The sequence below is a fragment of the Rhineura floridana genome, chromosome 6 (genome assembly GCF_030035675.1).
Source record: "Rhineura floridana isolate rRhiFlo1 chromosome 6, rRhiFlo1.hap2, whole genome shotgun sequence".
In the NCBI taxonomy this organism is placed as follows: Eukaryota; Metazoa; Chordata; class Lepidosauria; order Squamata; family Rhineuridae; genus Rhineura; species Rhineura floridana.
Window position 1 is genome coordinate 91,295,911 of NC_084485.1, and position 23,719 is coordinate 91,319,629.

Sequence of the window (23,719 nt, forward strand, 5' to 3'; positions counted from 1 at the left end):
TTGTCTCTGTTGTTTATATGATGTTAACATGTATTTGCGGTGGCCTATGAGCTGTAAGCAATAAGCAATAAACTCTATTCATGCTTGAAAGGAAACCCCACAGAGTTCAACAAAGCTTTCTCCCAAGTCAACGTGTGCAAAGCAGAAATGCAGTCAACACTAGGCCCATCCTGGCGGCCTGAAATACTTCGTTATACTTTCCAAATATTTCCATTTTCTCTCCTTAGCGCGATTATTTGCCCAGCCGTCCCTCCCTCCGGAGTCCGTATACAAGTCACGCCCCCTCCCTCTTTATCTCCTCCCTCGTAGGTTGTTGTTTTTTCTTGCCGCACCGGGCGCCTCTCTCCAACTTATCTCGCGCTGCCTCACTCAGACCTCGCCCATTGACGGCGCTCGCGCGCCCTCTTTCTCCTCCTCTTTCTCTGTCTTAGCCTCCGCCCGCACGATCAGCGTTCGCTTAAGTGGGCTGTTTGGCATCTTACCGGCTCTCAAGATGGCGTCCATCATGGAGGGCCCGCTGAGTAAATGGACCAACTTGATGAAAGGCTGGCAGTATCGCTGGTTCGTGCTCGATTACAACGCAGGGCTGCTCTCCTACTATACGGTGTGTATAGAGGGAGGGACGGCGCCGGGTAAATGGAGATGGGGGGGAACGGTCTGTCAAGCTGCCCGCTTGTCAGGGGTAGGGGTTTCTGAGAGGGAGTGTCATTGTCGTAGAGAAGCCAATAGGGATGGGAGAGATTCTGGTGCTAGCCAATAGGATGGTGGCGTTAGAAGATTTATGTGAAGGGGGTGTGAGGTGGAGCAATGTTTAACTTACGCGACTGAAGTAGAGGGGGAGACGAGGGGCCTGGTAGCGTTACTTTACGAGCTGGGGAAGAAGCCTTGGGGGTCTTGGAGCAGGCAAGCTGGTATCTTCCTGCTTGAGAAAAGGGATTGGTTCCATTTGATATGGGCGATAGATCTTCTGTGTAATACAGAACGGCAGATAGGGCTGGTGTTGTGTCGCATTTGAGGACAGAATCTAGTCGTTAGCATGGTTTTGGAACTTCCACTCTTCTGGGGTAGAAATAGATCATAAAATGTACGGTGGCAGTAACTTCTTTCCACCGTCAGATGGTGGCTCCATCCTGTGTACTCTGGTTTGAGAGTAAGTCCCATTGATATCAGTGAATAAACATAGGATGGGCTTATAATGGTCTTGTCAGTTTGTTACTGTGTCTCCTAGGGTGGTGACATCTTGATAATCGAACTTTATACAGCACAGGGGATTAATTAGCATAAAAGTTGTTTGGCAGAATCAGACACAAAATCTAACTAGTATAGTACTTTCTGCAACTGCTTACAAACGGCATGGTGAGACAGCTAACTTCTATTGTCTGTCCCCAATACGTAATAAGTATTCTGTATTAAGACACGTACGATCTATATTTGATAGACCAGTAACATAAGGCCTATTAGCCTCATTGATGTGGCTGCAAAACTATACTCCAAATACCTGTTAGGGAAGTTACAACTCTGGGCCCTCGAGAACAAGAGCATTGCAGAGGAACAGGCGGGGTTTACAAAGGGCAAGTCTACTTTAGACCATTGCTTTACTCTTGCGCATTTGATCCAGAAATATGCCCTTCAAAAGAGAAGAGGGTTGTTTGTGACCTTCGTCGACTTCTCTTCAGCATTTGATCTGATTGACCGATCAAGACTCTGGCAAAAACTCACGGGGACAAACATCGATCGCCGCCTCCTCTGCCTCCTACAACTACTCCATTTTAATACGTCCCTTAGGGTTAGGGTTGGCCCAAGTGGTGCCCTATCAGAGGCAGTGCCCACAGGGAGAGGCGTCCGACAAGGTTGCTTGCTGGCGCCACTCCTTTTCAACCTTTATGTCATCGGCATTGTTAATGTTTTAGCGGGCCCGGAATTCTTCCCCCCTCAAATCTTAAATACAAAGTTGTCAGTACTACTTTATGCTGATGACCTAGCATTGATTTCCATCACTCAGGTGGGCATGAGGCGATTGTTATCCTCTCTGGGTTCCTATTGTCGAAATGAACACCTCAAAATTAATCATTCCAAGACTGTGGTGGTAGTTTTTGGGAAAAAGTCCAAACAGCATGTGTGGAAACTAAATGATAGGCCCATTCTCCAACTATGCCAGTTTAGATATTTGGGCCTCACTTTTACTTCTTCTCTATCCTGGAATCCACAAATCACAGCAATGAATTAAAAAACTTCCTATTCCATCCAATCGCTGTGCCGTTTTTTCTATTTTAAAGGTGGAAAGGCTGTCCCCCCTGCAGTCGAGGTGTTCCAAAAGAAACTCATTCCAACTCTCCTTTATGGTGCCGAAATCTGGGGCTACATGAGGATTCCATCCCTAGAGAAGTTACAAAACGCCTTTATTCGAAGGATCCTGGCCCTTCCAAAAGGGGCGCCGTCCGCCCTTTTGAGGCTGGAAACTGGCTCACACTCTCTAGAAGCATTGGCTCATGTAGCCCTTGCTTCCTTCTGGCTATGGATGACTCAAGGCTGCCAAAGAAATGTTATCTTGAGCAACTCCAGAATCCTGGGCAAGAAAATTGGTTAGCAAGGACCAAATTAATTTTAGCTTTTTATGGGATAAGCATTGAAACTGCTCCCTCATACGTATCCCCTAGAGCAAGGGCTCGGCTGAGGGACAGAATTCTTTTTTATGCATCAAGATGGGACCTGGTCTCTGCCTCACACTCTTCTTTTTCGCATTGGTATTCAATATACAAAACATCTTTCAAACTGGAGCCCTATCTCTCCTTCCTAGAAGCGCCATGGCTGAGAACTGCATTCACTGCCCTTCGCTTTCAATCAATGCCTTCTGCGCTTCTGGATGGGAGATATAGACGTATCCCATTTCACCTTCGCTGCTGCCCATGCAACTCAGGTGATGTGGAGGATATTTTTCATTACTTGCTGTGTTTCCCCCTTTACAAAGATCCCCGGGCTAAGTTCTTATCCTCTATTAGTAATTTCATTAAGGATAGGCCTCCCATTGAGCAGGTTTGCACCCTGCTTGTGGGCAATGACCCTTTTATATCACGCCAAGTCACTAAGTTTGCCCTTGCGGCAGCAAAAATTAGAGCTAAAACCCAAAGACAGTCCCCGCCATCAGCGTCTTTACCCTCTCAATCCTTGTAAATATACTGCTGGTTGCATTGGTATAGACTTCTGCCTTATTTTTTAACTTTTAACTTTTCATGTGTTTTTAGCAGAATTTCTGGTGTCTGTATTGGGTTGTCTCTGTTGTTTATATGATGTTAACATGTATTTGCGGTGGCCTATGAGCTGTAAGCAATAAGCAATAAACTCTATTCATGGTTGAAAGGAAACCCCACAGAGTTCAACAAAGCTTTCTCCCAAGTCAACGTGTGCAAAGCAGAAATGCAGTCAACACTAGGCCCATCCTGGCGGCCTGAAATACTTCGTTATACTTTCCAAATATTTCCATTTTCTCTCCTTAGCGCGATTATTTGCCCAGCCGTCCCTCCCTCCGGAGTCCGTATACAAGTCACGCCCCCTCCCTCTTTATCTCCTCCCTCGTAGGTTGTTGTTTTTTCTTGCCGCGCCGGGCGCCTCTCTCCAACTTATCTCGCGCTGCCTCACTCAGACCTCGCCCATTGACGGCGCTCGCGCGCCCTCTTTCTCCTCCTCTTTCTCTGTCTTAGCCTCCGCCCGCACGATCAGCGTTCGCTTAAGTGGGCTGTTTGGCATCTTACCGGCTCTCAAGATAGCGTCCATCATGGAGGGCCCGCTGAGTAAATGGACCAACTTGATGAAAGGCTGGCAGTATCGCTGGTTCGTGCTCGATTACAACGCAGGGCTGCTCTCCTACTATACCGTGTGTATAGAGGGAGGGACGGCGCCGGGTAAATGGAGGTGGGGGGGAACGGTCTGTCAAGCTGCCCGCTTGTCAGGGGTAGGGGTTTCTGAGAGGGAGTGTCATTGTCGTAGAGAAGCCAATACGGATGGGAGAGATTCTGGTGCTAGCCAATAGGATGGTGGCGTTAGACGATTTATGTGAAGGGGGTGTGAGGTGGAGCAATGTTTAACTTACGGCGACTGAAGTAGAGGGGGAGACGAGGGGCCTGGTAGCGTTACTTTACGAGCTGGGGAAGAAGCCTTGGGGGTCTTGGAGCGGGCAAGCTGGTATCTTCCTACTTGAGAAAAGGGATTGGTTCCATTTGATATGGGCGATAGATCTTCTGTGTAGTACAGAACGGCAGATAGGGCTGGTGTTGTGTCGCATTTGAGGACAGAATCTAGTCGTTAGCATGGTTTTGGAACTTCCACTCTTCTGGGGTAGAAATAGATCATAAAATGTACGGTGGCAGTAACTTCTTTCCACCGTCAGATGGTGGCTCCATCCTGTGTACTCTGGTTTGAGAGTAAGTCCCATTGATATCAGGGAATAAACATAGGATGGGCTTATAATGGTCTTGTCAGTTTGTTACTGTGTCTCCTAGGGTGGTGACATCTTGATAATCGAACTTTATACAGCACAGGGGATTAATTAGAAGCATAAAAGTTGTTTGGCAGAATCAGACACAAAATCTAACTAGTATAGTACTTTCTGCAACTGCTTACAAACGGCATGGTGAGACAGCTAACTTCTATTGTCTGTCCCCAATACGTAATAAGTATTCTGTATTAAGACACGTACGATCTATATTTGATAGACCAGTAACATAAGGCCTATTAGCCTCATTGATGTGGCTGCAAAACTATACTCCAAATACCTGTTAGGGAAGTTACAACTCTGGGCCCTCGAGAACAAGAGCATTGCAGAAGAACAGGCGGGCTTTACAAAGGGCAAGTCTACTTTAGACCATTGCTTTACTCTTGCGCATTTGATCCAGAAATATGCCCTTCAAAAGAGAAGAGAGTTGTTTGTGACCTTCGTCGACTTCTCTTCAGCATTTGATCTGATTGACCGATCGAGACTCTGGCAAAAACTCACGGGGACAAACATCGATCGCCGCCTCCTCTGCCTCCTACAACTACTCCATTTTAATACGTCCCTTAGGGTTAGGGTTGGCCCAAGTGGTGCCCTATCAGAGGCAGTGCCCACAGGGAGAGGCGTCCGACAAGGTTGCTTGCTGGCGCCACTCCTTTTCAACCTTTATGTCAACGGCATTGTTAATGTTTTAGCGGGGCCGGAATTCTTCCCCCCTCAAATCTTAAATACAAAGTTGTCAGTACTACTTTATGCTGATGACCTAGCATTGATTTCCATCACTCAGGTGGGCATGAGGCGATTGTTATCCTCTCTGGGTTCCTATTGTCGAAATGAACACCTCAAAATTAATCATTCCAAGACTGTGGTGGTAGTTTTGGGGAAAAAGTCCAAACAGCATGTGTGGAAACTAAATGATAGGCCCATTCTCCAACTACGCCAGTTTAGATATTTGGGCCTCACTTTTACTTTTTCTCTATCCTGGAATCCACACATCACAGCAATGAATTAAAAAACTTCCTATTCCATCCAATCGCTGTGCCGTTTTTTCTATTTTAAAGGTGGAAAGGCTGTCCCCCCTGCAGTCGAGGTGTTCCAAAAGAAACTCATTCCAACTCTCCTTTATGGTGCCGACATCTGGGGCTACATGAGGATTCCATCCCTAGAGAAGTTACAAAACATCCTGGCCCTTCCAAAAGGGGCGCCGTCCGCCCTTTTGAGGCTGGAAACTGGCTCACACTCTCTAGAAGCATTGGCTCATGTAGCCCTTGCTTCCTTCTGGCTAAAATTGGTGGCCATGGATGACTCAAGGCTGCCAAAGAAATGTTATCTTGAGCAACTCCAGAATCCTGGGCAAGAAAATTGGTTAGCAAGGACCAAATTAATTTTAGCTTTTTATGGGATAAGCATTGAAACTGCTCCCTCATACGTATCCCCTAGAGCAAGGGCTCGGCTGAGGGACAGAATTCTTTTTTATGCATCAAGATGGGACCTGGTCTCTGCCTCACACTCTTCTTTTTCGCATTGGTATTCAATATACAAAACATCCTTCAAACTGGAGCCCTATCTCTCCTTCCTAGAAGCGCCATGGCTGAGAACTGCATTCACTGCCCTTCGCTTTCAATCAATGCCTTCTGCGCTTCTGGATGGGAGATATAGACGTATCCCATTTCACCTTCACTGCTGCCCATGCAACTCAGGTGATGTGGAGGATATTTTTCATTACTTGCTGTGTTGCCCCCTTTACAAAGATCCCCGGGCTAAGTTCTTATCCTCTATTAGTAATTTCATTAAGGATAGGCCTCCCATTGAGCAGGTTTGCACCCTGCTTGTGGGCAATGACCCTTTTATATCACGCCAAGTCGCTAAGTTTGCCCTTGCGGCAGCAAAAATTAGAGCTAAAACCCAAAGACAGTCCCCGCCATCAGCGTCTTTACCCTCTCAATCCTTGTAAATATACTGCTGGTTGCATTGGTATAGACTTCTGCCTTATTTTTTAACTTTTAACTTTTCATGTGTTTTTAGCAGAATTTCTGGTGTCTGTATTGGGTTGTCTCTGTTGTTTATATGATGTTAACATGTATTTGCGGTGGCCTACGAGCTGTAAGCAATAAGCAATAAACTCTATTCATGCTTGAAAGGAAACCCCACAGAGTTCAACAAAGCTTTCTCCCAAGTCAACGTGTGCAAAGCAGAAATGCAGTCAACACTAGGCCCATCCTGGCGGCCTGAAATACTTCGTTATACTTTCCAAATATTTCCATTTTCTCTCCTTAGCGCGATTATTTGCCCAGCCGTCCCTCCCTCCGGAATCCGTATACAAGTCACGCCCCCCTCCCTCTTTATCTCCTCCGTCGTAGGTTGTTGTTTTTTCTTGCCGCGCCGGGCGCCTCTCTCCAACTTATCTCGTGCTGCCTCACTCAGACCTCGCCCATTGACGGCGCTCGCGCGCCCTCTTTCTCCTCCTCTTTCTCTGTCTTAGCCTCCGCCCGCACGATCAGCGTTCGCTTAAGTGGGCTGTTTGGCATCTTACCGGCTCTCAAGATAGCGTCCATCATGGAGGGCCCGCTGAGTAAATGGACCAACTTGATGAAAGGCTGGCAGTATCGCTGGTTCGTGCTCGATTACAACGCAGGGCTGCTCTCCTACTATACCGTGTGTATAGAGGGAGGGACGGCGCCGGGTAAATGGAGGTGGGGGGGAACGTCTGTCAAGCTGCCCGCTTGTCAGGGGTAGGGGTTTCTGAGAGGGAGTGTCATTGTCGTAGAGAAGCCAATAGGGATGGGAGAGATTCTGGTGCTAGCCAATAGGATGGTGGCGTTAGACGATTTATGTGAAGGGGGTGTGAGGTGGAGCAATGTTTAACTTACGCGACTGAAGTAGAGGGGGAGACGAGGGGCCTGGTAGCGTTACTTTACGAGCTGGGGAAGAAGCCTTGGGGGTCTTGGAGCGGGCAAGCTGGTATCTTCCTACTTGAGAAAAGGGATTGGTTCCATTTGATATGGGCGATAGATCTTCTGTGTAATACAGAACGGCAGATAGGGCTGGTGTTGTGTCGCATTTGAGGACAGAATCTAGTCGTTAGCATGGTTTTGGAACTTCCACTCTTCTGGGGTAGAAATAGATCATAAAATGTACGGTGGCAGTAACTTCTTTCCACCGTCAGATGGTGGCTCCATCCTGTGTACTCTGGTTTGAGAGTAAGTCCCATTGATATCAGTGAATAAACATAGGATGGGCTTATAATGGTCTTGTCAGTTTGTTACTGTGTCTCCTAGGGTGGTGACATCTTGATAATCGAACTTTATACAGCACAAGGGATTAATTAGAAGCATAAAAGTTGTTTGGCAGAATCAGACACAAAATCTAACTAGTATAGTACTTTCTGCAACTGCTTACAAACGGCATGGTGAGACAGCTAACTTCTATTGTCTGTCCCCAATACGTAATAAGTATTCTGTATTAAGACACGTACGATCTATATTTGATAGACCAGTAACATAAGGCCTATTAGCCTCATTGATGTGGCTGCAAAACTATACTCCAAATACCTGTTAGGGAAGTTACAACTCTGGGCCCTCGAGAACAAGAGCATTGCAGAAGAACAGGCGGGCTTTACAAAGGGCAAGTCTACTTTAGACCATTGCTTTACTCTTGCGCATTTGATCCAGAAATATGCCCTTCAAAAGAGAAGAGAGTTGTTTGTGACCTTCGTCGACTTCTCTTCAGCATTTGATCTGATTGACCGATCGAGACTCTGGCAAAAACTCACGGGGACAAACATCGATCGCCGCCTCCTCTGCCTCCTACAACTACTCCATTTTAATACGTCCCTTAGGGTTAGGGTTGGCCCAAGTGGTGCCCTATCAGAGGCAGTGCCCACAGGGAGAGGCGTCCGACAAGGTTGCTTGCTGGCGCCACTCCTTTTCAACCTTTATGTCAACGGCATTGTTAATGTTTTAGCGGGGCCGGAATTCTTCCCCCCTCAAATCTTAAATACAAAGTTGTCAGTACTACTTTATGCTGATGACCTAGCATTGATTTCCATCACTCAGGTGGGCATGAGGCGATTGTTATCCTCTCTGGGTTCCTATTGTCGAAATGAACACCTCAAAATTAATCATTCCAAGACTGTGGTGGTAGTTTTGGGGAAAAAGTCCAAACAGCATGTGTGGAAACTAAATGATAGGCCCATTCTCCAACTACGCCAGTTTAGATATTTGGGCCTCACTTTTACTTTTTCTCTATCCTGGAATCCACACATCACAGCAATGAATTAAAAAACTTCCTATTCCATCCAATCGCTGTGCCGTTTTTTCTATTTTAAAGGTGGAAAGGCTGTCCCCCCTGCAGTCGAGGTGTTCCAAAAGAAACTCATTCCAACTCTCCTTTATGGTGCCGAGATCTGGGGCTACATGAGGATTCCATCCCTAGAGAAGTTACAAAACATCCTGGCCCTTCCAAAAGGGGCGCCGTCCGCCCTTTTGAGGCTGGAAACTGGCTCACACTCTCTAGAAGCATTGGCTCATGTAGCCCTTGCTTCCTTCTGGCTAAAATTGGTGGCCATGGATGACTCAAGGCTGCCAAAGAAATGTTATCTTGAGCAACTCCAGAATCCTGGGCAAGAAAATTGGTTAGCAAGGACCAAATTAATTTTAGCTTTTTATGGGATAAGCATTGAAACTGCTCCCTCATACGTATCCCCTAGAGCAAGGGCTCGGCTGAGGGACAGAATTCTTTTTTATGCATCAAGATGGGACCTGGTCTCTGCCTCACACTCTTCTTTTTCGCATTGGTATTCAATATACAAAACATCCTTCAAACTGGAGCCCTATCTCTCCTTCCTAGAAGCGCCATGGTTGAGAACTGCATTCACTGCCCTTCGCTTTCAATCAATGCCTTCTGCGCTTCTGGATGGGAGATATAGACGTATCCCATTTCACCTTCGCTGCTGCCCATGCAACTCAGGTGATGTGGAGGATATTTTTCATTACTTGCTGTGTTGCCCCCTTTACAAAGATCCCCGGGCTAAGTTCTTATCCTCTATTAGTAATTTCATTAAGGATAGGCCTCCCATTGAGCAGGTTTGCACCCTGCTTGTGGGCAATGACCCTTTTATATCACGCCAAGTCGCTAAGTTTGCCCTTGCGGCAGCAAAAATTAGAGCTAAAACCCAAAGACAGTCCCCGCCATCAGCGTCTTTACCCTCTCAATCCTTGTAAATATACTGCTGGTTGCATTGGTATAGACTTCTGCCTTATTTTTTAACTTTTAACTTTTCATGTGTTTTTAGCAGAATTTCTGGTGTCTGTATTGGGTTGTCTCTGTTGTTTATATGATGTTAACATGTATTTGCGGTGGCCTACGAGCTGTAAGCAATAAGCAATAAACTCTATTCATGCTTGAAAGGAAACCCCACAGAGTTCAACAAAGCTTTCTCCCAAGTCAACGTGTGCAAAGCAGAAATGCAGTCAACACTAGGCCCATCCTGGCGGCCTGAAATACTTCGTTATACTTTCCAAATATTTCCATTTTCTCTCCTTAGCGCGATTATTTGCCCAGCCGTCCCTCCCTCCGGAGTCCATATACAAGTCACGCCCCCTCCCTCTTTATCTCCTCCCTCGTAGGTTGTTGTTTTTTCTTGCCGCGCCGGGCGCCTCTCTCCAACTTATCTCGTGCTGCCTCACTCAGACCTCGCCCATTGACGGCGCTCGCGCGCCCTCTTTCTCCTCCTCTTTCTCTGTCTTAGCCTCCGCCCGCACGATCAGCGTTCGCTTAAGTGGGCTGTTTGGCATCTTACCGGCTCTCAAGATAGCGTCCATCATGGAGGGCCCGCTGAGTAAATGGACCAACTTGATGAAAGGCTGGCAGTATCGCTGGTTCGTGCTCGATTACAACGCAGGGCTGCTCTCCTACTATACGGTGTGTATAGAGGGAGGGACAGCGCCGGGTAAATGGAGGTGGGGGGGAACGGTCTGTCAAACTGCCCGCTTGTCAGGGGTAGGGGTTTCTGAGAGGGAGTGTCATTGTCGTAGAGAAGCCAATAGGGATGGGAGAGATTCTGGTGCTAGCCAATAGGATGGTGGCATTAGAAGATTTATGTGAAGGGGGTGTGAGGTGGAGCAATGTTTAACTTACGGCGACTGAAGTAGAGGGGGAGACGAGGGGCCTGGTAGCGTTACTTTACGAGCTGGGGAAGAAGCCTTGGGGGTCTTGGAGCAGGCAAGCTGGTATCTTCCTACTTGAGAAAAGGGATTGGTTCCATTTGATATGGGCGATAGATCTTCTGTGTAATACAGAACGGCAGATAGGGCTGGTGTTGTGTCGCATTTGAGGACAGAATCTAGTCGTTAGCATGGTTTTGGAACTTCCACTCTTCTGGGGTAGAAATAGATCATAAAATGTACGGTGGCAGTAACTTCTTTCCACCGTCAGATGGTGGCTCCATCCTGTGTACTCTGGTTTGAGAGTAAGTCCCATTGATATCAGTGAATAAACATAGGATGGGCTTATAATGGTCTTGTCAGTTTGTTACTGTGTCTCCTAGGGTGGTGACAACTTGATAATCGAACTTTATACAGCACAGGGGATTAATTAGAAGCATAAAAGTTGTTTGGCAGAATCAGACACAAAATCTAACTAGTATAGTACTTTCTGCAACTGCTTACAAACGGCATGGTGAGACAGCTAACTTCTATTGTCTGTCCCCAATACGTAATAACTATTCTGTATTAAGACACGTACGATCTATATTTGATAGACCAGTAACATAAGGCCTATTAGCCTCATTGATGTGGCTGCAAAACTATACTCCAAATACCTGTTAGGGAAGTTACAACTCTGGGCCCTCAAGAACAAGGGCATTGCAGAAGAACAGGCGGGCTTTACAAAGGGCAAGTCTACTTTAGACCATTGCTTTACTCTTGCGCATTTGATCCAGAAATATGCCCTTCAAAAGAGAAGAGAGTTGTTTGTGACCTTCGTCGACTTCTCTTCAGCATTTGATCTGATTGACCGATCGAGACTCTGGCAAAAACTCACGGGGACAAACATCGATCGCCGCCTCCTCTGCCTCCTACAACTACTCCATTTTAATACGTCCCTTAGGGTTAGGGTTGGCCCAAGTGGTGCCCTATCAGAGGCAGTGCCCACAGGGAGAGGCGTCCGACAAGGTTGCTTGCTGGCGCCACTCCTTTTCAACCTTTATGTCAACGGCATTGTTAATGTTTTAGCGGGGCCGGAATTCTTCCCCCCTCAAATCTTAAATACAAAGTTGTCAGTACTACTTTATGCTGATGACCTAGCATTGATTTCCATCACTCAGGTGGGCATGAGGCGATTGTTATCCTCTCTGGGTTCCTATTGTCGAAATGAACACCTCAAAATTAATCATTCCAAGACTGTGGTGGTAGTTTTGGGGAAAAAGTCCAAACAGCATGTGTGGAAACTAAATGATAGGCCCATTCTCCAACTACGCCAGTTTAGATATTTGGGCCTCACTTTTACTTTTTCTCTATCCTGGAATCCACACATCACAGCAATGAATTAAAAAACTTCCTATTCCATCCAATCGCTGTGCCGTTTTTTCTATTTTAAAGGTGGAAAGGCTGTCCCCCCTGCAGTCGAGGTGTTCCAAAAGAAACTCATTCCAACTCTCCTTTATGGTGCCGAGATCTGGGGCTACATGAGGATTCCATCCCTAGAGAAGTTACAAAACGCCTTTATTCGAAGGATCCTGGCCCTTCCAAAAGGGGCGCCGTCCGCCCTTTTGAGGCTGGAAACTGGCTCACACTCTCTAGAAGCATTGGCTCATGTAGCCCTTGCTTCCTTCTGGCTAAAATTGGTGGTCATGGATGACTCAAGGCTGCCAAAGAAATGTTATCTTGAGCAACTCCAGAATCCTGGGCAAGAAAATTGGAAAATTAATTTTAGCTTTTTATGGGATAAGCATTGAAACTGCTCCCTCATACGTATCCCCTAGAGCAAGGGCTCGGCTGAGGGACAGAATTCTTTTTTATGCATCAAGATGGGACCTGGTCTCTGCCTCACACTCTTCTTTTTCGCATTGGTATTCAATATACAAAACATCCTTCAAACTGGAGCCCTATCTCTCCTTCCTAGAAGCGCCATGGCTGAGAACTGCATTCACTGCCCTTCGCTTTCAATCAATGCCTTCTGCGCTTCTGGATGGGAGATATAGACGTATCCCATTTCACCTTCGCTGCTGCCCATGCAACTCAGGTGATGTGGAGGATATTTTTCATTACTTGCTGTGTTGCCCCCTTTACAAAGATCCCCAGGCTAAGTTCTTATCCTCTATTAGTAATTTCATTAAGGATAGGCCTCCCATTGAGCAGGTTTGCACCCTGCTTGTGGGCAATGACCCTTTTATATCACGCCAAGTCGCTAAGTTTGCCCTTGCGGCAGCAAAAATTAGAGCTAAAACCCAAAGACAGTCCCCGCCATCAGCGTCTTTACCCTCTCAATCCTTGTAAATATACTGCTGGTTGCATTGGTATAGACTTCTGCCTTATTTTTTAACTTTTAACTTTTCATGTGTTTTTAGCAGAATTTCTGGTGTCTGTATTGGGTTGTCTCTGTTGTTTATATGATGTTAACATGTATTTGCGGTGGCCTACGAGCTGTAAGCAATAAGCAATAAACTCTATTCATGCTTGAAAGGAAACCCCACAGAGTTCAACAAAGCTTTCTCCCAAGTCAACCTGTGCAAAGCAGAAATGCAGTCAACACTAGGCCCATCCTGGCGGCCTGAAATACTTCGTTATACTTTCCAAATACTTCCATTTTCTCTCCTTAGCGCGATTATTTGCCCAGCCGTCCCTCCCTCCGGAGTCCGTATACAAGTCACGCCCCCTCCCTCTTTATCTCCTCCCTCGTAGGTTGTTGTTTTTTCTTGCCGCGCCGGGCGCCTCTCTCCAACTTATCTCGCGCTGCCTCACTCAGACCTCGCCCATTGACGGCGCTCGCGCGCCCTCTTTCTCCTCCTCTTTCTCTGTCTTAGCCTCCGCCCGCACTATCAGCGTTCGCTTAAGTGGGCTGTTTGGCATCTTACCGGCTCTCAAGATGGCGTCCATCATGGAGGGCCCGCTGAGTAAATGGACCAACTTGATGAAAGGCTGGCAGTATCGCTGGTTCGTGCTCGATTACAACGCAGGGCTGCTCTCCTACTATACGGTGTGTATAGAGGGAGGGAAGGCGCCGGGTAAACGGAGGAGGTGGGGGGGAGCGGTCTGTCAAGCTGCCCGCTTGTCAGGGGTAGGGGTTTCTGAGAGGGAGTGTCATTGTCGTAGAGAAGCCAATAGGGATGGGAGAGATTCTGGTGCTAGCCAATAGGATGGTGGCGTTAGAAGATTTATGTGAAGGGGGTGTGAGGTGGAGCAATGTTTAACTTACGGCGACTGAAGTAGAGGGGGAGACGAGGGGCCTGGTAGCGTTAAGCGCTCGTTACTTTACGAGCTGGGGAAGAAGCCTTGGGGGTCTTGGAGCGGGCAAGCTGGTATCTTCCTACTTGAGAAAAGGGATTGGTTCCATTTGATATGGGCGATAGATCTTCTGTGTAATACAGAACGGCAGATAGGGCTGGTGTTGTGTCGCATTTGAGGACAGAATCTAGTCGTTAGCATGGTTTTGGAACTTCCACTCTTCTGGGGTAGAAATAGATCATAAAATGTACGGTGGCAGTAACTTCTTTCCACCGTCAGATGGTGGCTCCATCCTGTGTACTCTGGTTTGAGAGTAAGTCCCATTGATATCAGTGAATAAACATAGGATGGGCTTATAATGGTCTTGTCAGTTTGTTACTGTGTCTCCTAGGGTGGTGACATCTTGATAATCGAACTTTATACAGCACAGGGGATTAATTAGAAGCATAAAAGTTGTTTGGCAGAATCAGACACAAAATCTAACTAGTATAATACTTTCTGCAACTGCTTACAAACGGCATGGTGAGACAGCTAACTTCTATTGTCTGTCCCCAATACGTAATAAGTATTCTGTATTAAGACACGTACGATCTATATTTGATAGACCAGTAACATAAGGCCTATTAGCCTCATTGATGTGGCTGCAAAACTATACTCCAAATACCTGTTAGGGAAGTTACAACTCTGGGCCCTCGAGAACAAGAGCATTGCAGAAGGACAGGCGGGCTTTACAAAGGGCAAGTCTACTTTAGACCATTGCTTTACTCTTGCGCATTTGATCCAGAAATATGCCCTTCAAAAGAGAAGAGAGTTGTTTGTGACCTTCGTCGACTTCTCTTCAGCATTTGATCTGATTGACCGATCAAGACTCTGGCAAAAACTCACGGGGACAAACATCGATCGCGGCCTCCTCTGCCTCCTACAACTACTCCATTTTAATATGTCCCTTAGGGTTAGGGTTGGCCCAAGTGGTGCCCTATCAGAGGCAGTGCCCACAGGGAGAGGCGTCCGACAAGGTTGCTTGCTGGCGCCACTCCTTTTCAACCTTTATGTCAACGGCATTGTTAATGTTTTAGCGGGCCCGGAATTCTTCCCCCCTCAAATCTTAAATACAAAGTTGTCAGTACTACTTTATGCTGACGACCTAGCATTGATTTCCATCACTCAGGTGGGCATGAGGCGATTGTTATCCTCTCTGGGTTCCTATTGTCGAAATGAACACCTCAAAATTAATCATTCCAAGACTGTGGTGGTAGCTTTTGGGAAAAAGTCCAGACAGCATGTGTGGAAACTAAATGACAGGCCCATTCTCCAACTACGCCAGTTTAGATATTTGGGCCTCACTTTTACTTCTTCTCTATCCTGGAATCCACACATCACAGCAATGAATTAAAAAACTTCCTATTCCATCCAATCGCTGTGCCGTTTTTTCTATTTTAAAGGAGGAAAGGCTGTCCCCCCTGCAGTCGAGGTGTTAAAAAGAAACTCATTCCAACTCTCCTTTATGGTGCCGAGATCTGGGGCTACATGAGGATTCCATCCCTAGAGAAGTTACAAAACATCCTGGCCCTTCCAAAAGGGGCGCCGTCCGCCCTTTTGAGGCTGGAAACTGGCTCACACTCTCTAGAAGCATTGGCTCATGTAGCCCTTGCTTCCTTCTGGCTAAAATTGGTGGCCATGGATGACTCAAGGCTGCCAAAGAAATGTTATCTTGAGCAACTCCAGAATCCTGGGCAAGAAAATTGGTTAGCAAGGACCAAATTAATTTTAGCTTTTTATGGGATAAGCATTGAAACTGCTCCCTCATACGTATCCCCTAGAGCAAGGGCTCGGCTGAGGGACAGAATTCTTTTTTATGCATCAAGATGGGACCTGGTCTCTGCCTCACACTCTTCTTTTTCGCATTGGTATTCAATATACAAAACATCCTTCAAACTGGAGCCCTATCTCTCCTTCCTAGAAGCGCCATGGCTGAGAACTGCATTCACTGCCCTTCGCTTTCAATCAATGCCTTCTGCGCTTCTGGATGGGAGATATAGACGTATCCCATTTCACCTTCGCTGCTGCCCATGCAACTCAGGTGATGTGGAGGATATTTTTCATTACTTGCTGTGTTGCCCCCTTTACAAAGATCCCCGGGCTAAGTTCTTATCCTCTATTAGTAATTTCATTAAGGATAGGCCTCCCATTGAGCAGGTTTGCACCCTGCTTGTGGGCAATGACCCTTTTATATCACGCCAAGTCGCTAAGTTTGCCCTTGCGGCAGCAAAAATTAGAGCTAAAACCCAAAGACAGTCCCCGCCATCAGCGTCTTTACCCTCTCAATCCTTGTAAATATACTGCTGGTTGCATTGGTATAGACTTCTGCCTTATTTTTTAACTTTTAACTTTTCATGTGTTTTTAGCAGAATTTCTGGTGTCTGTATTGGGTTGTCTCTGTTGTTTATATGATGTTAACATGTATTTGCGGTGGCCTATGAGCTGTAAGCAATAAGCAATAAACTCTATTCATGCTTGAAAGGAAACCCCACAGAGTTCAACAAAGCTTTCTCCCAAGTCAACGTGTGCAAAGCAGAAATGCAGTCAACACTAGGCCCATCCTGGCGGCCTGAAATACTTCGTTATACTTTCCAAATATTTCCATTTTCTCTCCTTAGCGCGATTATTTGCCCAGCCGTCCCTCCCTCCGGAGTCCGTATACAAGTCACGCCCCCTCCCTCTTTATCTCCTCCCTCGTAGGTTGTTGTTTTTTCTTGCCGCGCCGGGCGCCTCTCTCCAACTTATCTCGCGCTGCCTCACTCAGACCTCGCCCATTGACGGCGCTCGCGCGCCCTCTTTCTCCTCCTCTTTCTCTGTCTTAGCCTCCGCCCGCACGATCAGCGTTCGCTTAAGTGGGCTGTTTGGCATCTTACCGGCTCTCAAGATGGCGTCCATCATGGAGGGCCCGCTGAGTAAATGGACCAACTTGATGAAAGGCTGGCAGTATCGCTGGTTCGTGCTCGATTACAACGCAGGGCTGCTCTCCTACTATACGGTGTGTATAGAGGGAGGGAAGGCGCCGGGTAAACGGAGGAGGTGGGGGGGAGCGGTCTGTCAAGCTGCCCGCTTGTCAGGGGTAGGGGTTTCTGAGAGGGAGTGTCATTGTCGTAGAGAAGCCAATAGGGATGGGAGAGATTCTGGTGCTAGCCAATAGGATGGTGGCGTTAGAAGATTTATGTGAAGGGGGTGTGAGGTGGAGCAATGTTTAACTTACGGCGACTGAAGTAGAGGGGGAGACGAGGGGCCTGGTAGCGTTAAGCGCTCGTTACTTTACGAGCTGGGGAAGAAGCCTTGGGGGTCTTGGAGCGGGCAAGCTGGTATCTTCCTACTTGAGAAAAGGGATTGGTTCCATTTGATATGGGCGATAGATCTTCTGTGTAATACAGAACGGCAGATAGGGCTGGTGTTGTGTCGCATTTGAGGACAGAATCTAGTCGTTAGCATGGTTTTGGAACTTCCACTCTTCTGGGGTAGAAATAGATCATAAAATGTACGGTGGCAGTAACTTCTTTCCACCGTCAGATGGTGGCTCCATCCTGTGTACTCTGGTTTGAGAGTAAGTCCCATTGATATCAGTGAATAAACATAGGATGGGCTTATAATGGTCTTGTCAGTTTGTTACTGTGTCTCCTAGGGTGGTGACATCTTGATAATCGAACTTTATACAGCACAGGGGATTAATTAGAAGCATAAAAGTTGTTTGGCAGAATCAGACACAAAATCTAACTAGTATAATACTTTCTGCAACTGCTTACAAACGGCATGGTGAGACAGCTAACTTCTATTGTCTGTCCCCAATACGTAATAAGTATTCTGTATTAAGACACGTACGATCTATATTTGATAGACCAGTAACATAAGGCCTATTAGCCTCATTGATGTGGCTGCAAAACTATACTCCAAATACCTGTTAGGGAAGTTACAACTCTGGGCCCTCGAGAACAAGAGCATTGCAGAAGGACAGGCGGGCTTTACAAAGGGCAAGTCTACTTTAGACCATTGCTTTACTCTTGCGCATTTGATCCAGAAATATGCCCTTCAAAAGAGAAGAGAGTTGTTTGTGACCTTCGTCGACTTCTCTTCAGCATTTGATCTGATTGACCGATCAAGACTCTGGCAAAAACTCACGGGGACAAACATCGATCGCGGCCTCCTCTGCCTCCTACAACTACTCCATTTTAATATGTCCCTTAGGGTTAGGGTTGGCCCAAGTGGTGCCCTATCAGAGGCAGTGCCCACAGGGAGAGGCGTCCGACAAGGTTGCTTGCTGGCGCCACTCTTTTTCAACCTTTATGTCAACGGCATTGTTAATGTTTTAGCGGGCCCGGAATTCTTCCCCCCTCAAATCTTAAATACAAAGTTGTCAGTACTACTTTATGCTGACGACCTAGCATTGATTTCCATCACTCAGGTGGGCATGAGGCGATTGTTATCCTCTCTGGGTTCCTATTGTCGAAATGAACACCTCAAAATTAATCATTCCAAGACTGTGGTGGTAGCTTTTGGGAAAAAGTCCAGACAGCATGTGTGGAAACTAAATGACAGGCCCATTCTCCAACTACGCCAGTTTAGATATTTGGGCCTCACTTTTACTTCTTCTCTATCCTGGAATCCACACATCACAGCAATGAATTAAAAAACTTCCTATTCCATCCAATCGCTGTGCCGTTTTTTCTATTTTAAAGGAGGAAAGGCTGTCCCCCCTGCAGTCGAGGTGTTAAAAAGAAACTCATTCCAACTCTCCTTTATGGTGCCGAGATCTGGGGCTACATGAGGATTCCATCCCTAGAGAAGTTACAAAACATCCTGGCCCTTCCAAAAGGGGCGCCGTCCGCCCTTTTGAGGCTGGAAACTGGCTCACACTCTCTAGAAGCATTGGCTCATGTAGCCCTTGCTTCCTTCTGGCTAAAATTGGTGGCCATGGATGACTCAAGGCTGCCAAAGAAATGTTATCTTGAGCAACTCCAGAATCCTGGGCAAGAAAATTGGTTAGCAAGGACCAAATTAATTTTAGCTTTTTATGGGATAAGCATTGAAACTGCTCCCTCATACGTATCCCCTAGAGCAAGGGCTCGGCTGAGGGACAGAATTCTTTTTTATGCATCAAGATGGGACCTGGTCTCTGCCTCACACTCTTCTTTTTCGCATTGGTATTCAATATACAAAACATCCTTCAAACTGGAGCCCTATCTCTCCTTCCTAGAAGCGCCATGGCTGAGAACTGCATTCACTGCCCTTCGCTTTCAATCAATGCCTTCTGCGCTTCTGGATGGGAGATATAGACGTATCCCATTTCACCTTCGCTGCTGCCCATGCAACTCAGGTGATGTGGAGGATATTTTTCATTACTTGCTGTGTTGCCCCCTTTACAAAGATCCCCGGGCTAAGTTCTTATCCTCTATTAGTAATTTCATTAAGGATAGGCCTCCCATTGAGCAGGTTTGCACCCTGCTTGTGGGCAATGACCCTTTTATATCACGCCAAGTCGCTAAGTTTGCCCTTGCGGCAGCAAAAATTAGAGCTAAAACCCAAAGACAGTCCCCGCCATCAGCGTCTTTACCCTCTCAATCCTTGTAAATATACTGCTGGTTGCATTGGTATAGACTTCTGCCTTATTTTTTAACTTTTAACTTTTCATGTGTTTTTAGCAGAATTTCTGGTGTCTGTATTGGGTTGTCTCTGTTGTTTATATGATGTTAACATGTATTTGCGGTGGCCTATGAGCTGTAAGCAATAAGCAATAAACTCTATTCATGCTTGAAAGGAAACCCCACAGAGTTCAACAAAGCTTTCTCCCAAGTCAACGTGTGCAAAGCAGAAATGCAGTCAACACTAGGCCCATCCTGGCGGCCTGAAATACTTCGTTATACTTTCCAAATATTTCCATTTTCTCTCCTTAGCGCGATTATTTGCCCAGCCGTCCCTCCCTCCGGAGTCCGTATACAAGTCACGCCCCCTCCCTCTTTATCTCCTCCCTCGTAGGTTGTTGTTTTTTCTTGCCGCGCCGGGCGCCTCTCTCCAACTTATCTCGCGCTGCCTCACTCAGACCTCGCCCATTGACGGCGCTCGCGCGCCCTCTTTCTCCTCCTCTTTCTCTGTCTTAGCCTCCGCCCGCACGATCAGCGTTCGCTTAAGTGGGCTGTTTGGCATCTTACCGGCTCTCAAGATGGCGTCCATCATGGAGGGCCCGCTGAGTAAATGGACCAACTTGATGAAAGGCTGGCAGTATCGCTGGTTCGTGCTCGATTACAACGCAGGGCTGCTCTCCTACTATACGGTGTGTATAGAGGGAGGGAAGGCGCCGGGTAAACGGAGGAGGTGGGGGGGAGCGGTCTGTCAAGCTGCCCGCTTGTCAGGGGTAGGGGTTTCTGAGAGGGAGTGTCATTGTCGTAGAGAAGCCAATAGGGATGGGAGAGATTCTGGTGCTAGCCAATAGGATGGTGGCGTTAGAAGATTTATGTGAAGGGGGTGTGAGGTGGAGCAATGTTTAACTTACGGCGACTGAAGTAGAGGGGGAGACGAGGGGCCTGGTAGCGTTAAGCGCTCGTTACTTTACGAGCTGGGGAAGAAGCCTTGGGGGTCTTGGAGCGGGCAAGCTGGTATCTTCCTACTTGAGAAAAGGGATTGGTTCCATTTGATATGGGCGATAGATCTTCTGTGTAATACAGAACGGCAGATAGGGCTGGTGTTGTGTCGCATTTGAGGACAGAATCTAGTCGTTAGCATGGTTTTGGAACTTCCACTCTTCTGGGGTAGAAATAGATCATAAAATGTACGGTGGCAGTAACTTCTTTCCACCGTCAGATGGTGGCTCCATCCTGTGTACTCTGGTTTGAGAGTAAGTCCCATTGATATCAGTGAATAAACATAGGATGGGCTTATAATGGTCTTGTCAGTTTGTTACTGTGTCTCCTAGGGTGGTGACATCTTGATAATCGAACTTTATACAGCACAGGGGATTAATTAGAAGCATAAAAGTTGTTTGGCAGAATCAGACACAAAATCTAACTAGTATAATACTTTCTGCAACTGCTTACAAACGGCATGGTGAGACAGCTAACTTCTATTGTCTGTCCCCAATACGTAATAAGTATTCTGTATTAAGACACGTACGATCTATATTTGATAGACCAGTAACATAAGGCCTATTAGCCTCATTGATGTGGCTGCAAAACTATACTCCAAATACCTGTTAGGGAAGTTACAACTCTGGGCCCTCGAGAACAAGAGCATTGCAGAAGGACAGGCGGGCTTTACAAAGGGCAAGTCTACTTTAGACCATTGCTTTACTCTTGCGCATTTGATCCAGAAATATGCCCTTCAAAAGAGAAGAGAGTTGTTTGTGACCTTCGTCGACTTCTCTTCAGCATTTGATCTGATTGACCGATCAAGACTCTGGCAAAAACTCACGGGGACAAACATCGATCGCGGCCTCCTCTGCCTCCTACAACTACTCCATTTTAATATGTCCCTTAGGGTTAGGGTTGGCCCAAGTGGTGCCCTATCAGAGGCAGTGCCCACAGGGAGAGGCGTCCGACAAGGTTGCTTGCTGGCGCCACTCTTTTTCAACCTTTATGTCAACGGCATTGTTAATGTTTTAGCGGGCCCGGAATTCTTCCCCCCTCAAATCTTAAATACAAAGTTGTCAGTACTACTTTATGCTGACGACCTAGCATTGATTTCCATCACTCAGGTGGGCATGAGGCGATTGTTATCCTCTCTGGGTTCCTATTGTCGAAATGAACACCTCAAAATTAATCATTCCAAGACTGTGGTGGTAGCTTTTGGGAAAAAGTCCAGACAGCATGTGTGGAAACTAAATGACAGGCCCATTCTCCAACTACGCCAGTTTAGATATTTGGGCCTCACTTTTACTTCTTCTCTATCCTGGAATCCACACATCACAGCAATGAATTAAAAAACTTCCTATTCCATCCAATCGCTGTGCCGTTTTTTCTATTTTAAAGGAGGAAAGGCTGTCCCCCCTGCAGTCGAGGTGTTAAAAAGAAACTCATTCCAACTCTCCTTTATGGTGCCGAGATCTGGGGCTACATGAGGATTCCATCCCTAGAGAAGTTACAAAACATCCTGGCCCTTCCAAAAGGGGCGCCGTCCGCCCTTTTGAGGCTGGAAACTGGCTCACACTCTCTAGAAGCATTGGCTCATGTAGCCCTTGCTTCCTTCTGGCTAAAATTGGTGGCCATGGATGACTCAAGGCTGCCAAAGAAATGTTATCTTGAGCAACTCCAGAATCCTGGGCAAGAAAATTGGTTAGCAAGGACCAAATTAATTTTAGCTTTTTATGGGATAAGCATTGAAACTGCTCCCTCATACGTATCCCCTAGAGCAAGGGCTCGGCTGAGGGACAGAATTCTTTTTTATGCATCAAGATGGGACCTGGTCTCTGCCTCACACTCTTCTTTTTCGCATTGGTATTCAATATACAAAACATCCTTCAAACTGGAGCCCTATCTCTCCTTCCTAGAAGCGCCATGGCTGAGAACTGCATTCACTGCCCTTCGCTTTCAATCAATGCCTTCTGCGCTTCTGGATGGGAGATATAGACGTATCCCATTTCACCTTCGCTGCTGCCCATGCAACTCAGGTGATGTGGAGGATATTTTTCATTACTTGCTGTGTTGCCCCCTTTACAAAGATCCCCGGGCTAAGTTCTTATCCTCTATTAGTAATTTCATTAAGGATAGGCCTCCCATTGAGCAGGTTTGCACCCTGCTTGTGGGCAATGACCCTTTTATATCACGCCAAGTCGCTAAGTTTGCCCTTGCGGCAGCAAAAATTAGAGCTAAAACCCAAAGACAGTCCCCGCCATCAGCGTCTTTACCCTCTCAATCCTTGTAAATATACTGCTGGTTGCATTGGTATAGACTTCTGCCTTATTTTTTAACTTTTAACTTTTCATGTGTTTTTAGCAGAATTTCTGGTGTCTGTATTGGGTTGTCTCTGTTGTTTATATGATGTTAACATGTATTTGCGGTGGCCTATGAGCTGTAAGCAATAAGCAATAAACTCTATTCATGCTTGAAAGGAAACCCCACAGAGTTCAACAAAGCTTTCTCCCAAGTCAACGTGTGCAAAGCAGAAATGCAGTCAACACTAGGCCCATCCTGGCGGCCTGAAATACTTCGTTATACTTTCCAAATATTTCCATTTTCTCTCCTTAGCACGATTATTTGCCCAGCCGTCCCTCCCTCCGGAGTCCGTATACAAGTCACGCCCCCTCCCTCTTTATCTCCTCCCTCGTAGGTTGTTGTTTTTTCTTGCCGCGCCGGGCGCCTCTCTCCAACTTATCTCGCGCTGCCTCACTCAGACCTCGCCCATTGACGGCGCTCGCGCGCCCTCTTTCTCCTCCTCTTTCTCTGTCTTAGCCTCCGCCCGCACGATCAGCGTTCGCTTAAGTGGGCTGTTTGGCATCTTACCGGCTCTCAAGATGGCGTCCATCATGGAGGGCCCGCTGAGTAAATGGACCAACTTGATGAAAGGCTGGCAGTATCGCTGGTTCGTGCTCAATTACAACGCAGGGCTGCTCTCCTACTATACGGTGTGTATAGAGGGAGGGAAGGCGCCGGGTAAACGGAGGAGGTGGGGGGGAGCGGTCTGTCAAGCTGCCCGCTTGTCAGGGGTAGGGGTTTCTGAGAGGGAGTGTCATTGTCGTAGAGAAGCCAATAGGGATGGGAGAGATTCTGGTGCTAGCCAATAGGATGGTGGCGTTAGAAGATTTATGTGAAGGGGG

At 46.9% G+C, this 23,719-nt stretch overlaps 3 protein-coding genes across 9 annotated transcripts in view; 2 read left to right on the plus strand and 1 right to left on the minus strand.

Annotated features, from left to right (window-relative positions):
- Window positions 1-3,883, minus strand: part of LOC133387688 (calreticulin-like) — a 43,881-nt gene extending 39,998 nt beyond the window's left edge. Inside the window, exon 1 of the mRNA XM_061632975.1 lies at window positions 3,750-3,883. The gene's annotated coding sequence lies outside the window, so the exon portion shown is untranslated. The remainder of the gene's footprint in view (window positions 1-3,749) is intronic.
- On the plus strand, window positions 314-19,942 carry LOC133387689 (uncharacterized). 3 transcript variants are annotated; one of them, XM_061632977.1, is made up of 10 exons: window positions 314-604; window positions 2,798-2,917; window positions 3,495-3,899; window positions 6,969-7,169; window positions 10,236-10,408; window positions 12,608-13,681; window positions 15,890-16,009; window positions 16,587-16,963; window positions 19,172-19,291; window positions 19,869-19,942. In XM_061632977.1, the coding sequence occupies exons 1-6, from the start codon at window positions 526-528 to the stop codon at window positions 12,620-12,622; spliced, it is 993 nt and encodes a 330-aa protein (XP_061488961.1). In that variant the 5' UTR covers window positions 314-525; the 3' UTR covers window positions 12,623-13,681; window positions 15,890-16,009; window positions 16,587-16,963; window positions 19,172-19,291; window positions 19,869-19,942. The 3 variants fall into 3 exon arrangements, with proteins under 3 accessions (XP_061488961.1, XP_061488962.1, XP_061488963.1); XM_061632978.1 differs by having other exon boundaries at window positions 12,611-13,681; XM_061632979.1 differs by having other exon boundaries at window positions 2,801-2,917.
- Window positions 19,943-20,012: 70 nt separating this feature from the next.
- Window positions 20,013-23,719, plus strand: part of OSBPL9 (oxysterol binding protein like 9) — a 127,730-nt gene continuing 124,023 nt past the window's right edge. For 2 of the 5 annotated variants that reach the window (XM_061632969.1, XM_061632970.1), the window contains exon 1: window positions 20,013-20,245. In XM_061632969.1, coding sequence (XP_061488953.1) covers window positions 20,135-20,245 — 111 coding nt within the window. In that variant the 5' untranslated portion in view covers window positions 20,013-20,134. Of the gene's footprint in view, window positions 20,246-22,453; window positions 22,574-23,354; window positions 23,528-23,719 lie in introns of those variants that run through there. The other 3 variants (XM_061632964.1, XM_061632963.1, XM_061632962.1) reach the window with 2 other exon arrangements.

Bases quoted from the DNA above. Each gene is read 5' to 3' on its own strand.
- LOC133387689 (XM_061632977.1), top strand. From the start codon at position 526: ATGGACCAACTTGATGAAAGGCTGGCAGTATCGCTGGTTCGTGCTCGA. The intron at 605-2,797 runs GTGTGTATAGAG...TCTCCTTCCTAG, and splicing joins GGCTGCTCTCCTACTATACG to AAGCGCCATGGCTGAGAACT. The intron at 7,170-10,235 runs GTAAATGGAGGT...TCTCTGTCTTAG, and splicing joins AGAGGGAGGGACGGCGCCGG to CCTCCGCCCGCACGATCAGC.